Source organism: Clupea harengus, chromosome 25 (assembly GCF_900700415.2).
Source record: "Clupea harengus chromosome 25, Ch_v2.0.2, whole genome shotgun sequence".
NCBI lineage: Eukaryota > Metazoa > Chordata > Actinopteri > Clupeiformes > Clupeidae > Clupea > Clupea harengus.
In genome coordinates this window covers 14,267,819-14,281,806 of record NC_045176.1, presented here as the reverse complement: position 1 = coordinate 14,281,806, position 13,988 = coordinate 14,267,819, and the positions used below count along the sequence as shown (strand labels likewise).

Sequence of the window (13,988 nt, the reverse complement as noted above, 5' to 3'; positions counted from 1 at the left end):
ATGGTTCTAAACTCAAAGAAAATTGCTCTTTTTTTCTCCGCTGGCGAGCAGGAGATGAACATGAACGCTTATGAAGAATACAAGACCATCATCATGGCAAAATTCAACACCGCCACCGCTGTGAGAGCAAGGTGTGTTGGGATGTTTATAGGGTGATATCTATGTATGAATATCTGACTGCAAGTGTCAACTGGTACAGAGGATCCCTCTACCGGTTTGAAACTACAAGGTTGCAAGTTTGAATCCCCTCACCTCCTTCCTCGATAAAGTACTACATTTTCTTGTAAGTCTGTTAAATGACTAAATGTATTAATAACAAATGCAATACATTGAAACAGTGAAAATAAATTGTCTGTATTTCTCTCTATTCTTATAATGAGTCCACCTTAATCATTTTCTACAATAATGATATGCTATGGTGTACTAATAACGCTCATATAATTATGAGTGCTTTGTTCTCCGCATCACCGACACTACAAAAATGTACCACTCGCAAAAAAGCGCAAGACAGTCAATGTTCGACTGTGGTGTTTGCAATAAATGACTCGAGAAGGTCTTGTAAATGAATGATTCCTTGTCGGCTGAATCGGTAGCGCTCATACAAGAATAATTGATCTCCCTCCGCTAATCTTATTAACTATCTAATATCAATCCTTGGTCAATGGGATCCCTCCTTTTTCCGGGGGTGTGGCAAGCTTATCCAGCTACACTTAAGTTAGCCTGCCCTGGAGCAGGTTAGTGCTAATCGATATGTAACTATGGTGATTTATCAAAAGTTGCTTCCACGAACCAAAAAGAGGGGCGTTTTTTATCTTAGCCTGAAAATTAGCTCGCTAAACCGCTTAGCGAGCTACGACGAATACCCCCCAGGGCATCCCTAGTTCCATTTCAAATCAATGTTGGGGGGCACTTAATTCTTTCCTCGTAATTGTTCATTTCTATAACTGGTAACATTCCAGAGGCATTGACTGGTCACAGAACAGACTCTGGAGCTCCCCCAAGTGGCATTAACCAGTATTAGCACACAGCCTCAAGAATGACCAGATTGATCTACAACCCCCTCTCAAAAAACACATGTGATATATTGGCTTATCATATATTGAATCGATACAACAATATAGTTTCATGTGGCAGTGGTGAGGGTCAGTGAATGTTCTAAAATCCATTATTTCTGTACTTGATAATTGTGATGTGAACCACTAATAGTGAAAATGAATTAAATAAAGTAATGGTGTGCACACCTTGACTTGTAACTTAATTCTTTAATTCTACGTTTGAGGCAGCTTCAGCCCACTTTTCTGGCAGTCATGTCACCTCTTTGTTTCCTTCATGTTCAGCTCTAATAGTGATCATAATCTTTCTGTGCATTTGGTTGGATTTTCTTATTGTTTGTGGTTATGGTGTGTGGCATTTTTGGTTAATGGATGTTGATGACAGTGAGACATTTATGGCCTATTTCTGTGTGTAATTGATGCCTCACGGACAGCATTTGCTCTGATGCTATTCATTTCCGTTTCATCTCTCCATTAACGCATCCAGGCAAATTCAGTAGTAATTCATGCTACATGCGTGTTATTATGGTGTGTGGCAGAGGATCATCTATGATGTGGCACTGCCATAATGTATCCCTGGGCTGTCTTGCTGTACGTAGTTGTTACCTGCGTGAACATGCAGGTGTTGAAGTACATTGCTGTAATATGAACTTGCTGAGTCATGCTGAGTGTTGTAGTGAAGGCAATTCTTTGGGTGAAGATATTGTGGTCCTTGTTCATTCTGTGTTTGAAAGGGTTTTTGCCTTGAGTAAAATGATACAGTTTAGTGTCTCATGATGCAGTAGTCATGAATGTGTAATAACAGCACATATGATCTCTTTGATGGAGGAGGTGGAGTCACAGTGTGTATGAATCCTGGGGAGACTAGGGGGAGCAGCTGAGGTGAAACTGAAGAAGACCTAAAACACTCAACTTTTAGGCTGTGCAGATCTCTCTCTCAGTAGGCTATAATTCAGGGACCATGGCACAATGGATGTTTCTAGTCTTGTCACTCATGCTAGGTAAGTTAAATGAAAAATGTATAATAACACCACTTTATCTCATAAAACACACTCTTGTGGTGCATTTGTCTTCTGTTATTTCTCCAGAATTGTTGTCTTTTCCATCACTGACGGGAGAATATCTGTAAAATAACAAAACTCTACTGTCTTTTCCATCACTTTGCAGGGGAGTCTGTTGGGAATACAATAACACCATCTCAGTCCTCAGTGGTCATTAGTGAGGGAGAACAGGTCACTTTCTCCTGTAACTACAGTGGTGGTAATGTTCAGAATTTGCAGTGGTATCGGCAGTATCCCAACTCTATCCCACAGTTCCTCTACTACATATTTGAGACTAATACCTCTTCAGAGAAAGTTCCCCGTCTGACTCCCTCCATAAACAAAGAGGACAAGCGTGTGTTTCTGGAACTCTCCTCTGCTGAGGCGTCTGACTCTGCTGTGTACTACTGCGTCCTGAGGCCCACAGTGACAGGAACTCCAACCCTGTAGTGCAAAAACCTCTCAGATGTGGAGGGGTGGTGGGTTTCAGGGTGTGTTGCCTAAAATCATGTCACTCGGTAGAATAGGATGGAGAGAGGCTTTCTAAAGATTGATTCATGATTGTATGACTGCCAGGTCCTTTACCCCCCACTCTTCATTAAGGACTGAATTTGCCTGTGGTTTTAATGCTGTTGAAAAAAAAAATCCATTCCAATATTGCCAAAAACAATCAACTTTGTTCTGTAATAATATAACTTACAAATCATAATTAGATACCAGAAAACATACAAGTATATATTGTCATTATTGCCTCACCATAATTCATTTTATTGATGATGTTTCTGCCATTCATCATGTTAACACATTGTGTTGCCATAGATTGTTCGATGAAGGAGCACTGATGAAGGACTGAGTTACTCTTTTGTTCCTGAGGGAGGCGCTCTATGTTGATGTTTCAGATCTTCAAATTCAGGAGGTTACAGCAGATCTATCACTCTTGCCTGACTGTGTTTGCTGTCTGTCGAGGTCGAAGAGACACAACTACACAAATAGCTGCCTGTCTGGGAGAAAGGACGAAACAATGATATTTCTCTGTGCTATGATGATTTTGTTCCTGTTTATAGGTGAGTAGATGCAAAATGAATTAAATAACAAGATTTTTCCATCAGTAAACATTTTCACCGGTGGAGTGTGTGGCAAGGAGATATTTTGTAATTCTGTGGGCTATGTACCATGTACCTGAATTTGCAAAATGCTAAAATGAAAATGAATCTTGCTTTTGACAGATGACACCACAGCAAATGTCATAACACCTCTTGGCTCAGCCAAGAATGTTATGAAGTGTGAGAGTGTCATATTCACCTGTAAGTACAACTACAGTGGATCTATAAGTGCACTACAGTGGTATCGTCAGTATCCCAGATCTAAACCTGAGTTCCTCCTATTCATAACGGAATCTAACGGCACTGGAGAAGTTCCCTCACGCATGTCTTCTCACACCACCAAAGACACCAAGCATGTGTTCCTGGAGATCTCCTCTGTTGAAGTCTCTGACTCGGGTCTCTACTACTGCGCCCTGCAGCCCACAGTAACAGGAAATGCACAGGTGCTGTACAAAAACCTGGTGTCTTTTTAAAGCAATTCTCATACCAATTATAATTCCTTTCACTATCATATTTCATTTAACTTTAATTTTCATTTTGTTTCATTTTTATTTATTTTGTTGAAAAATGTCATCTTCAAAAATCAGAGGAAGTTACAAGACGCAGTCTCATAACACAATTCCAATTGCCCACCTAGCTGATCAATCCGAGCACACTGGACTCATCGGGAAGGGGGGAATCTGAAGGCTGACTATCCAAATAAAGTGTTAATGGATTACTGTAAGTCAATAAAAAGTAATTTCTTACCCATAGTTGATATTTTACAGTGAGGAGCAGACAATTGTTTTGCCATGTTGGTTAAATCCTTCAACTCTGAATTTAATCCATGGACTACAGATAATCAGACCATTTCTGTATAGTTCTTTCCTGTCCATACCACTGAACATTATAAACCTTTTGGACTAGATTATTACAACCAATTTACCATGCTACTCTGGGTTAGGGTGTTAATGTTGCTGACCGCAAACTGTGCCAGTAAGTTGTTTTCTTTCCATAACATTACATTATCACAATGTTTTTAATTCAATTTCAAACAGTGTGTGCACCCTACCACATTTTTAGGAGGATTGAGCAAAGAATTCATCTATATTCTCCTCTTTCTTTAGTGGTTGGAGCAGAAGATGCTGTCGACCAAACAGATGGAGATTTAAGTGCCTTTGAGGGATATGGAGTCACCATAGCGTGCCATTATAAGACTTCTGCTAATTCAGCTTCCCTTCTCTGGTACAAACAGCAGGCGAATGGATTCCCTGAGTTTATGCTGATTAGAAATACCTACAGCGCAGAAGGAACTACAGAAGAAATGTTCAAGGAGAGATTTCAGTCCAAAGTAAACACAGCTTTAAAGACCGTTCCTCTGATCATCCAGAATCTACAAGTGTCTGACTCTGCTGTGTACTACTGTGCTCTGCAGCCCACAGTGACAGCTGCACACTCAGCACTCACACAAAAACTACATGGATAGCATTCAGTTAGTATGTAAACCCTCTGTATTGCATTGGCTTGCCCAATAAAACATTGAATAACAAGAATTAATCCAGTATGCCCAAGCATCCACCTATTAGCAAAACATCATGTTACAATCAATGTAAGCACTTGTGTAAATATATAAAAACATCTACTGTATTATACTGAAAGAGTCATCTGTTCAGTTTATATGTAGTAGAGACTTCCTCTGTCTCCTACTCTGCTGTCTTTGAGACCCAGCTAAAGTCAAGACAATTGCATGTAAATTCCTCATGACTACATGAACATCTGCTGCTAGTAAGGAAACCTGAGGACGAACATTTTTAAAGACAGGAAAGCTGTATTTCAAGAGCCAGAGTTATGAATTAGACCTTTTCAGGATTTAGATTTAAAAAGTTTAATTCGTCAATCTGGTGTCTAAAATGTTCAGCGTCTGGCAGAAAATCATGATAGATTTGAATAGATGATACATCTAAAATGTAATAGAATGCAATAGATATAATAGAATATAACACAACAATCTACGCAGATCTTTCCAGTTAAGGATCCCATCTTGTTTATTTCTTTGTTTTACTAAGATATAGCTCAGTGTTCACTCTGCCATTGTTTCTGTAGGTGTGCATTATACAATATCCACCACAGGATGGCAATGTAAACATGTCCCTCAGTTACTTACAGAACTCAACTGTGACCAAGAGAAGACCAAGCAGAGCATAACTGAGACACAGTCACTTTAGATCGGAGACAAGGCAAGGCAACATTATAAGCGTTTGGGAGTGCAGAATTACAGCTCACTTGCCATGGCACTGTGGATGTTTTTCCTTGCTGTACATTTCGCTGGTAAAATTGATTTATACCATTAATGCCTTAATATTATATACGTACCACACAGAGTTTCTTTCTTCAGCAGTTGTAGGTAAAGATTTATTAAGATTCTCCTCTTTCTTCAGTGGTTGCAGGAGAAGATGCTGTTGATCAGTCCGATGGAGTTTTGAGTGCCTTTGAGGGAGATGAAGTGACCATCGCATGTCATTATGAAACTTCTGACCCAACACCTTCCCTTCTCTGGTACAAGCAAGCAGCAAATGGCTTCCCTGAGCCCCCCCCCTGTTGACATTGGGGGGGGGGGGACATTATTGCGTGGCCCCGATTTATTTTAGTTAGTAATACGTGGCCATGAATTAGTAAGTTGTGGGAATGAGATAGTGAAGTTTTGGCCACAAGTTAATAAGGACAATCCATGCTTCATGTGTGATAGTCCTAAGATGATTGCCCGGTGCCTTACTATCTCATTCCCACGACTTACACAGCTCTGATGTGCTCTGAGGGTAGGAGCCCAGCAGTGGTGTCAAAAGTAAACACATTCGTTACTCAAGTAGAAGTATTGATACTGGAGTTTAAAAATACTCTGGTAAAGTATCGACTTAACCTCTTTACTCAAGTAAAAGTAAAAAAGTACAGGCTCTAAAATGTACTTAAAGTATAAAAGTAAAAAGTAACCTTAATAAAATTTAAAAAATTAAAAACATTTAAAGCTAAACTAGTTGGACTTAATATAATTGACACGACTGTAAGAAATAGAAGCTTAATTTAATAGCTGATGAGTGCTACATGGAGCCCAAGACATGGTAAAAAATGTCATACAAAAATATAATAATGCTGTCAAAGACAACAAACTCGAAGAGCATGTTTTTCTCAAACTTTATTGGAATTCAAGTAGACCTCCACCCCATTTCCACATTCGTCTCTCATCAAGGGCCTTTGCAACTAGGTTCATAGTCTTCGCATATTCTGCCAGAAATGCAAGCTCGACAGGAGTAAACCTGTTAAAATAACAAATAAAAAACTCAAAATGTCATATTTTTTTGATGGAACACCTTCAATTCAATAACAAACCAATTATGTAATGCTAATCATCTGTGCTGAGGGTTAGTAAATATACTGTATATATAGTGTTTTATAGCTTTTCAATTCAAAGTGAAAGAATATAGACATAGTTCAGCTTTAAAAATTAAAAGGGACAGTTATCTCCCAGGACAATCACAAGCCTAACTAACACATTTCCTGTGGGAAACACTGATACATAAACTGAATATTAAATAGCCTTATATTAGCTTACTACTGTGTAGTGGCGTTTCTACATTAGGGGCACGTGGGGCATTGCCCCATCAGATCCCCATGGCGCTGTTTTGCAGAAAGCTCAATCTGTGCTTTGTGGCAAAATATATCTTATTTTATTTAATATGCATAGTAGCGTGAATGTGTTTGTGAATGTGTGTGTGAGAATAAGCTTGACTCAGGCATTATAGTCCTGTTTTGGAGTAATTTGATTCATGTGTGTTTCTGTCTGTGTGCTTGCTCTGTGAAATGCTGCTCTCCGCTGTCCTTCTCTGCTCTGTGGGCTACGGCGCAAGCTTAAGACCGTTGCCATGGAAACATTAATGAGCGTGAACCACACAGGCCAAAGATAACATTGGGAGATGGGGCACTATCAGATGTGCCCCACGAAATCTGCCTAGCAACTCAACTCGAATATTGCGAAAACCGCGAGAACTGTACCCTGTGACCAAGAAAAAAAAAAACATAGTCAGATCATATCAGACAGACCAATGCCAGTAACGTTACTGCTAGTTAGCTATCGCTAGTTTTCGAGTATTTTAGAAGTTTTAATTCAGACTACAATGAGGAATGTAGACTATTTGGGTGAGGTGACATGACCTCATACAAAATTGCCCCACCTAAAATTGACACTGCTACTGTGTAGTACATTTTAGATCGTGGTAGTGAATTAGCCTACAGCTTATTTGTCAAACATCACAGAGAGCTAACTAGGTTAACCTGTAACTTAGGATCATTCAGTAGGCAACTGCTAGCAAGCAAACCAAGGCATGTTGGCATGTTCCTCTGCTAGCCAAGCTGTCGCAAGCATTGTAAATCGACTATTATATTATTAATAATAATAATAATAATACAGAGCTTACCTCTACATGTTTTGAATGGCAAAAGTACGTGGTTCTTGGGTTCGAAAAGTTTGCATCGCATTCTCCATGAGTCCTTTTTACTCCCGACGATTTCGAACAATTCTTTGAGGTAGGGCCAGGGATGTGGAAGGTTTTGCTGTTCTCCATCGCCACTACTGTCTTGCGTCTTCAGACCCTTCAGACATCTCGCCAGAGTTGCCATCTCTTTCTGACACTGCCATTGCTGCGCGTTGTATCATGTGTTCGCCTCTGTTGTCTTGTTTTGCGTCATGCGTAAAGAAGATGGATAGCCTAACCAATGAGTGTTATGAGTTTCTATGCTTCATCCAATTACGCTCGAAATCAGTATATCTGGATGGCGCCATTGAGCTGTATTGGATGGCGCACATTTGAAACTTTTGAAATAAAACCGGAACCAAGAGTAACACGCCTGTTTTAAAAATGTAAGGAGTAGAAAGTACATATACTTGTGTTAAAATGTAAGGAGTAGAAGTAAAAAGTTGCCAGAAAAATAAATACTTGAGTAAAGTAAAGCTACCTAAAAATTCTACTTAAGTACAGTAACGAAGTATTTGTACTTCGTTACTTGACACCTCTGGAGCCCAGTGATATAAAGTCTCTCAGAAGCTGCACATAATCTCACACAGAAGCAACTTTCAAATCAGGGAGAAGCCATTTATTTCCCACAGCGAAGTCTGCCAACTTGGTGGTTAGCATTCTCTAATTAAAAGGAAATTGTGGTAAATGCACCACCCACACCACTATAAGCACCTGTTAGATTAAACAGAATTTAACAATGTTTTTCCAGCAATACTGTAAGCATACTATTGCTCATTTTGGGGGGAAATCATTGAACTTCATTCTCAAAGCAAAGATATTAAGAATTACGTTCTGAAATCAAAGATATTAGGACCTATGTTCTGAAAGCAAAGCTATTAAGACTTACCAACTCAAAGCAAATATATTAAGCTGAGATGAGACAGCTCTAAACACTTAACCATGGTGCAAATCAATTTTGTTTGAGATTCGTTTTTTTACTGAATGTCCTCTTATCTATTTCATTGGGTTGAAAATGGGGACCAAGGAAGGGGAGTCTGAGGGCATAAGGACACAGAGCAGTGGTTTGGTGTTCAGGGTTCGAATGACGCTGAAACCCCCTAGTTTGTCCAGGGCATCCCTAGTTCCATTTCAAATCAAAGTTGGGGGGCACTTAATTCTTTCCTCATATTTGTTCATTTCTATAACTGGTGTGGTAAGATGATGGAGGCATTGACTGGTCACAGAACAGACTCCGGAGCTCCCCCAAGTGGTACTAGCCAGTATTAACACACAACCTCAAGAAGGACCAGATTGAGCTACAACCCCCTATCAAAAAACACAAGTAATTTTGGGATAATCAATACCACAAGGTATTTATGGCGACGGTCAGTGAATATTGTAAAGTCTATTATTTCTGATCTTAATAATTGTGATGTGCAGCACTAATAGTGAAAATTAAGTAATGTAAGTAATGAAGTAACGGTGTGCACACCTTAACTTGTAACTTCATTTCTTAATTCTATGTTTCAGGCAGCTTCAGCCCGCTTTTCTGGCAGTCATGTCACCTCTCTGTTTCCTTCATTTTTAGCTCTAATAGTGATAATAATCTTTCTGTGCCTTTGGATAGATTTTCTTATTGTTTGAGGTTATGGTGTGTGGCATTTTTGGTCAATAGATCTTGATGACGGTGAGACGTTTATGACGATTTATGTGCATAATTGTTCCCTCACAAACAGTATTTGCTTGATGCCATTAATTTCCATATCATCTCTCCATTAACGCATCCAGGCAAATTCAGTAATATTTATTATACATGCGTGTTATTGTGGTGTGTGTCAGGGGTTCATTTATGAAGTGGCACTGCCATAATGTATCCCTAGGCTGTCTTACTGTGTGAAGTACTTTGCTGTAATATGAACTTCACTTAAAGTCATGATCTCTTTGATGGAGGAGGTGGAGTCACAGTGTGTATGAATCCTGGGGAGACTAGGGGGAGTGGCTGAGGTGAAACTGAAGTAGACCTAAAACACTCAACTTTTAGGCTGTGCAGATCTCTCACTCAGGGACCATGGCACCATGGATATGTCTTGTCTTGTCACTCATGCTAGGTAGGTTAACTGAAAAATGTATCATGAAACAGCTACATATCATAAAAAACACTCTTGACATCTGTTGGTTGTTATTTCTCCAGAGCAAAGTCTGTGAAATGTGTTGTCTTTTCCTTCACTGATGGGAGAATATCTGTTAAATAACTAAATTATTCTTTCTGTTCCATGACTTTGCAGGAGAGTCTGTCCGGGATACAATAACACCATCTCAGTCCTCAGTGGTCATTAGTGAGGGAGAACGGGTCACTTTCTCCTGTAACTACAGTAGTAGTAATGTTCAGAATTTACAGTGGTATCGGCAGTATCCCAACTCTATCCCTTAGTTCCTCTACTACATATATGAGGCTGGTACCTCTTCAGACAAAGTTCCCCGTCTGACTCCCTCCATAAACCAAGAGGAAAAGCGTGTGTTTCTGGAACTCACCTCTGCTGAGGCGTCTGACTCTGCTGTGTACTACTGCGCCCTGAGGCCCACAGTGACAGGAACTCCAACCCTGCAGTGCAAAAACCTCTCAGATGTGGAGGGGTGGTGGGTTTCAGGGTGTGTTGCCTAAAATCATGTCACTCGGTAGATTAGGATGGAGAGAGGCTTTCCAAAGATTGATTGGACTGAATTTGCCTGTGTTTTGACTGCTGGTGAAATAACAGAACTTTCCATTCCAATATTGCCAAAAACAATCAACTTTGTTTTGTAATAAAAGTCATAGTTAGATACCAGAAAAACATACAAATATATATGGTCATTATTGCCTCACCATTATTCATTTTATTGATGATGTTACTGACATTCATTATGTGAACTCATTGTGTTGCCATAGATTGTTTGATGAAGGGGCACTGATGAAGGACTGAGTTACTCTTTTGTTCCTGAGGGGGGCGCTCTATGTTGATGTTTCAGATCTTCAAATTCAGGAGTTTAAAGCAAATCTATCACTCTTGCCTGACTGTGTTTGCTGTCTGTCGAGGTCGAGGAGAAACAACTACACAAATAGCTGCCTTTTCTGGGAGAAAGGACGAAACAATGATATTTCTCTGTGCTCTGATGATTGTGTTCCTGTTTATAGGTGAGTAAATGCCAAATTAAATTAATAACCAGATCTTTCAATCACTTAACATTTTCACCAGTGGTGGTTGTGGCTGGGAGATATGTTGTAATTATGTACAATGTACCTGAATTTGCCAAATGCTGAAATGAAAATAAATCTTGCCTTTGACAGATGACACCAAAGCAAATGGCATAACACCCCTTGACTCCGCCAAGAATGTTGTACAGGGTGAGAGTGTCACATTCTCCTGTAACTACAGTGGATCTATAAGTGCACTACACTGGTATCGTCAGTATCAGCGGTCTGGAACCATGCACTCCTCTTTGCCAGAGTAAAAGTTTGTTATTTATTATATTCTTGGTTGTGTGAGTCTTAATTCTGAGGTTAATACAGTCCTGATAAAGGGTGAAAAAAATCCCTAACACTCTACTAATGTGAATGCACTAGGTGTGTATGATGAGATATATACCACAGGGAGGCAGTGTAAACACGTGGCTGAATCATTTAAAGCCCTGCCCTGTGATTGAGGGTCAGATCACAAGAGCTTAGCTGAGATACAGTCACTTTAGGCTAGAGACACCGAGAGAGAGAACATTATAAACCTTTTGGACTGGATTATTTTAACCAATTTACCATGCTACACTTGTTTAGGGTGTTAATGTTGTTGACCGCAAACTGTGTCAGTAAGTTGTTATTTCCCTTTATTACATTATCACAATTTTTTTAAATCAATTTCACAAAGTGTATGCACGACCACATTTTTAGGAGAATGGAGGAAATAATGATTTATATTCTCCTCTTTCTTTAGTGGTTGGAGCAGAAGATGCTGTCGACCATAGAGATGGAGATTTAAGTGCCTTTGAGGGAGATGGAGTCACCATAGCGTGCAGTTATAAGACTTCTGCTACTTCAGCTTCCCTTCTCTGGTACAAACAACAGGCAAATGGATTCCCTGAGTTTATGCTGATTAGAAATACCTACAACACAGACTACAGAAGAAATGTTCAAGGAGAGATTTCACTCCAAAGTAAACACAGCTTCAAAGACCGTTCCTCTCACCATCCAGAATCTACAAGTGTCTGACTCTGCTGTGTACTACTGTGCTCTGAAGCCCACAGTGACAGCTGCACACTCAGCACTCACACAAAAACTACATGGATAGCTTTCAGTATGTAAACTCTTGTGATTATAGTAATCTGATCATCTGAATAAAACATTCTGACCAAATGTTCTGAGTAATAGAAGTAGATGCAGTAATCCCAACCATCCACCGACCTGCAAACACACGAAAATAATCAAATGCAAATAAAAGAGAAACATATAGACCCCTGTGTACACCAGTGTTCAGTTTATATATGTATGTAGGGATGTTGGTGGTAAAGTGGTTAGCGTTACGTTACCTTCTGAGCGGTTGACCTGGGTTTGATTTCTGGCCACTGCAGAATGCATTTGTATGTCACTTTGGACAAAAGTGTCTGCTATATACCTGACATTTTCTTAGTCTGCATTTTCAAATGTAGGACTGCACTGTCAGATATGCACCACAGGGAGGCAGTGTTAATATGTATCTCAGCCACTGTGACTGAGTGTGACAACACACATGTGAGTTTGACTGAGACACAGTCACTTCAGACTGGAGACAAGGCAGGGGAACATCATAAGCATTTAGGAGTGCAGAATTACAGCTCACTAGCCATGACACTGTGGGCTAAGACTTTAATTTTCCTTGCTGCACATTTTGCTAGTAAGTTTTTTTTTAACCTATCAATATTTAAAAATGATTCTATATTGTATGCAGGACACTACATATTGTTTTCTACAGCAGGTGTAGGAAAATAGTAATTTGAATTATCCACTCTCTCAGCACTTAATTTAATTCAGATTCTCCTCTTTCTTCAGTGGTTGCAGGAGAAGATGCTGTTGATCAGTCCGATGGAGTTCTGAGTGCCTTTGAGGGAGATGAAGTGACCATCGCATGTCATTATGAAACTTCTAATCCAACACCTTCCCTTCTCTGGTACAAGCAAACAGCATATGGCTTCCCTGAGTTCATGCTGATAACCTTTACCTACCCAGGAGGACAGACAGAGGAAAAGTTCAAGGAGAGATTTCACTCCAAAGTAAACTCAACTTCAAAAAATGTTCCTCTGATCATCCAGAATCTGCAAGTGTCTGACTCTGCTGTGTACTACTGTGCTCTGCAGCCCACAGTGACAGCTGCACACTTAACACTCATACAAAAACTACATGGATAGCTTTCAACATATGAACCCACATACTTTTCTACATAACCCCTGGTGACATTGGGGGGGAAATATTATTGCGTGGCCATGAGTTATTGTAGTTAGTAATGGCCACGAGTCAGTAAGACATGGGATTGAGAAGTTCTGGCCACAAGTTAATAAGCGCAAACCATGCTTCATGCGTGATAATAGTCCTAAGGAGCTCGCCCGGTGCCTTACTAACACATGGCCATGACTTAATTATCTCATTCCCACGCCTTACTAACACATGGCCATGACCTCATTATATCATTCCCACAACTTACACAGCTCTGAGTTGCTCTGAGGATTAGAGCCCAGTGATATAATGTCTCTGAGAAGCTGCACATAAACTCACCCAGAAGGAACTTTCAAATCAGGGAGAAGTAGGGAGAAGAAGATTTATTTCCCACACTGAAGTCTGCCATCTTGGTGGTTAGCATTCTCTAATTGAAAGGAAATTGTGGTAACTCCACACCCACACCACTATAAACACCTGTTAGATTAAACAGAATTTAACATTGTTTGTCAGCAATACTGTAGGCAAACTAGTTCTCATTTTGGGGGAAATCACTGAACTTCATTCTGAAAGCAAAGATATTAAGAACTAACTTTTCAAAGCAAAGATATTAAGATAAGATGACAACAGTCAATGAATGTTGTAAAATATTTTATTTCTGTTCTTAATAATTGTGATGCGCAGCACTCATAGTGAAAATGAATACAATTAAGTAAAGGTGTGCACACATTAACTTGTAACTTAATTTTTTGCTACATGCGTGATATTATGGTGTGTGGCAGGGGTTTATCTATGATGTGGCACTGCCATAATGTATCTAGGCTGTCTTGCTGTGAGTAGTTGTTACCTGCGTGAACATGCAGGTGTTGAAG

At 39.7% G+C, this 13,988-nt stretch overlaps 2 gene segments (V, D, J or C); both read left to right on the top strand.

Annotated features, from left to right (window-relative positions):
• Positions 1 to 2,564: 2,564 nt before the first annotated feature.
• On the top strand, positions 2,565 to 3,965 carry LOC116219503. The segment is given in 2 exon segments: positions 2,565 to 3,156; positions 3,319 to 3,965. Coding segments are annotated over 2 exon segments (393 nt in total).
• A 1,497-nt stretch (positions 3,966 to 5,462) lies between these two features.
• LOC122128842 lies at positions 5,463 to 12,999 on the top strand. The segment is given in 5 exon segments: positions 5,463 to 5,502; positions 5,613 to 5,771; positions 11,008 to 11,064; positions 11,808 to 12,580; positions 12,736 to 12,999. Coding segments are annotated over 4 exon segments (447 nt in total).
• The last annotated feature ends 989 nt before the right edge of the window (positions 13,000 to 13,988 follow it).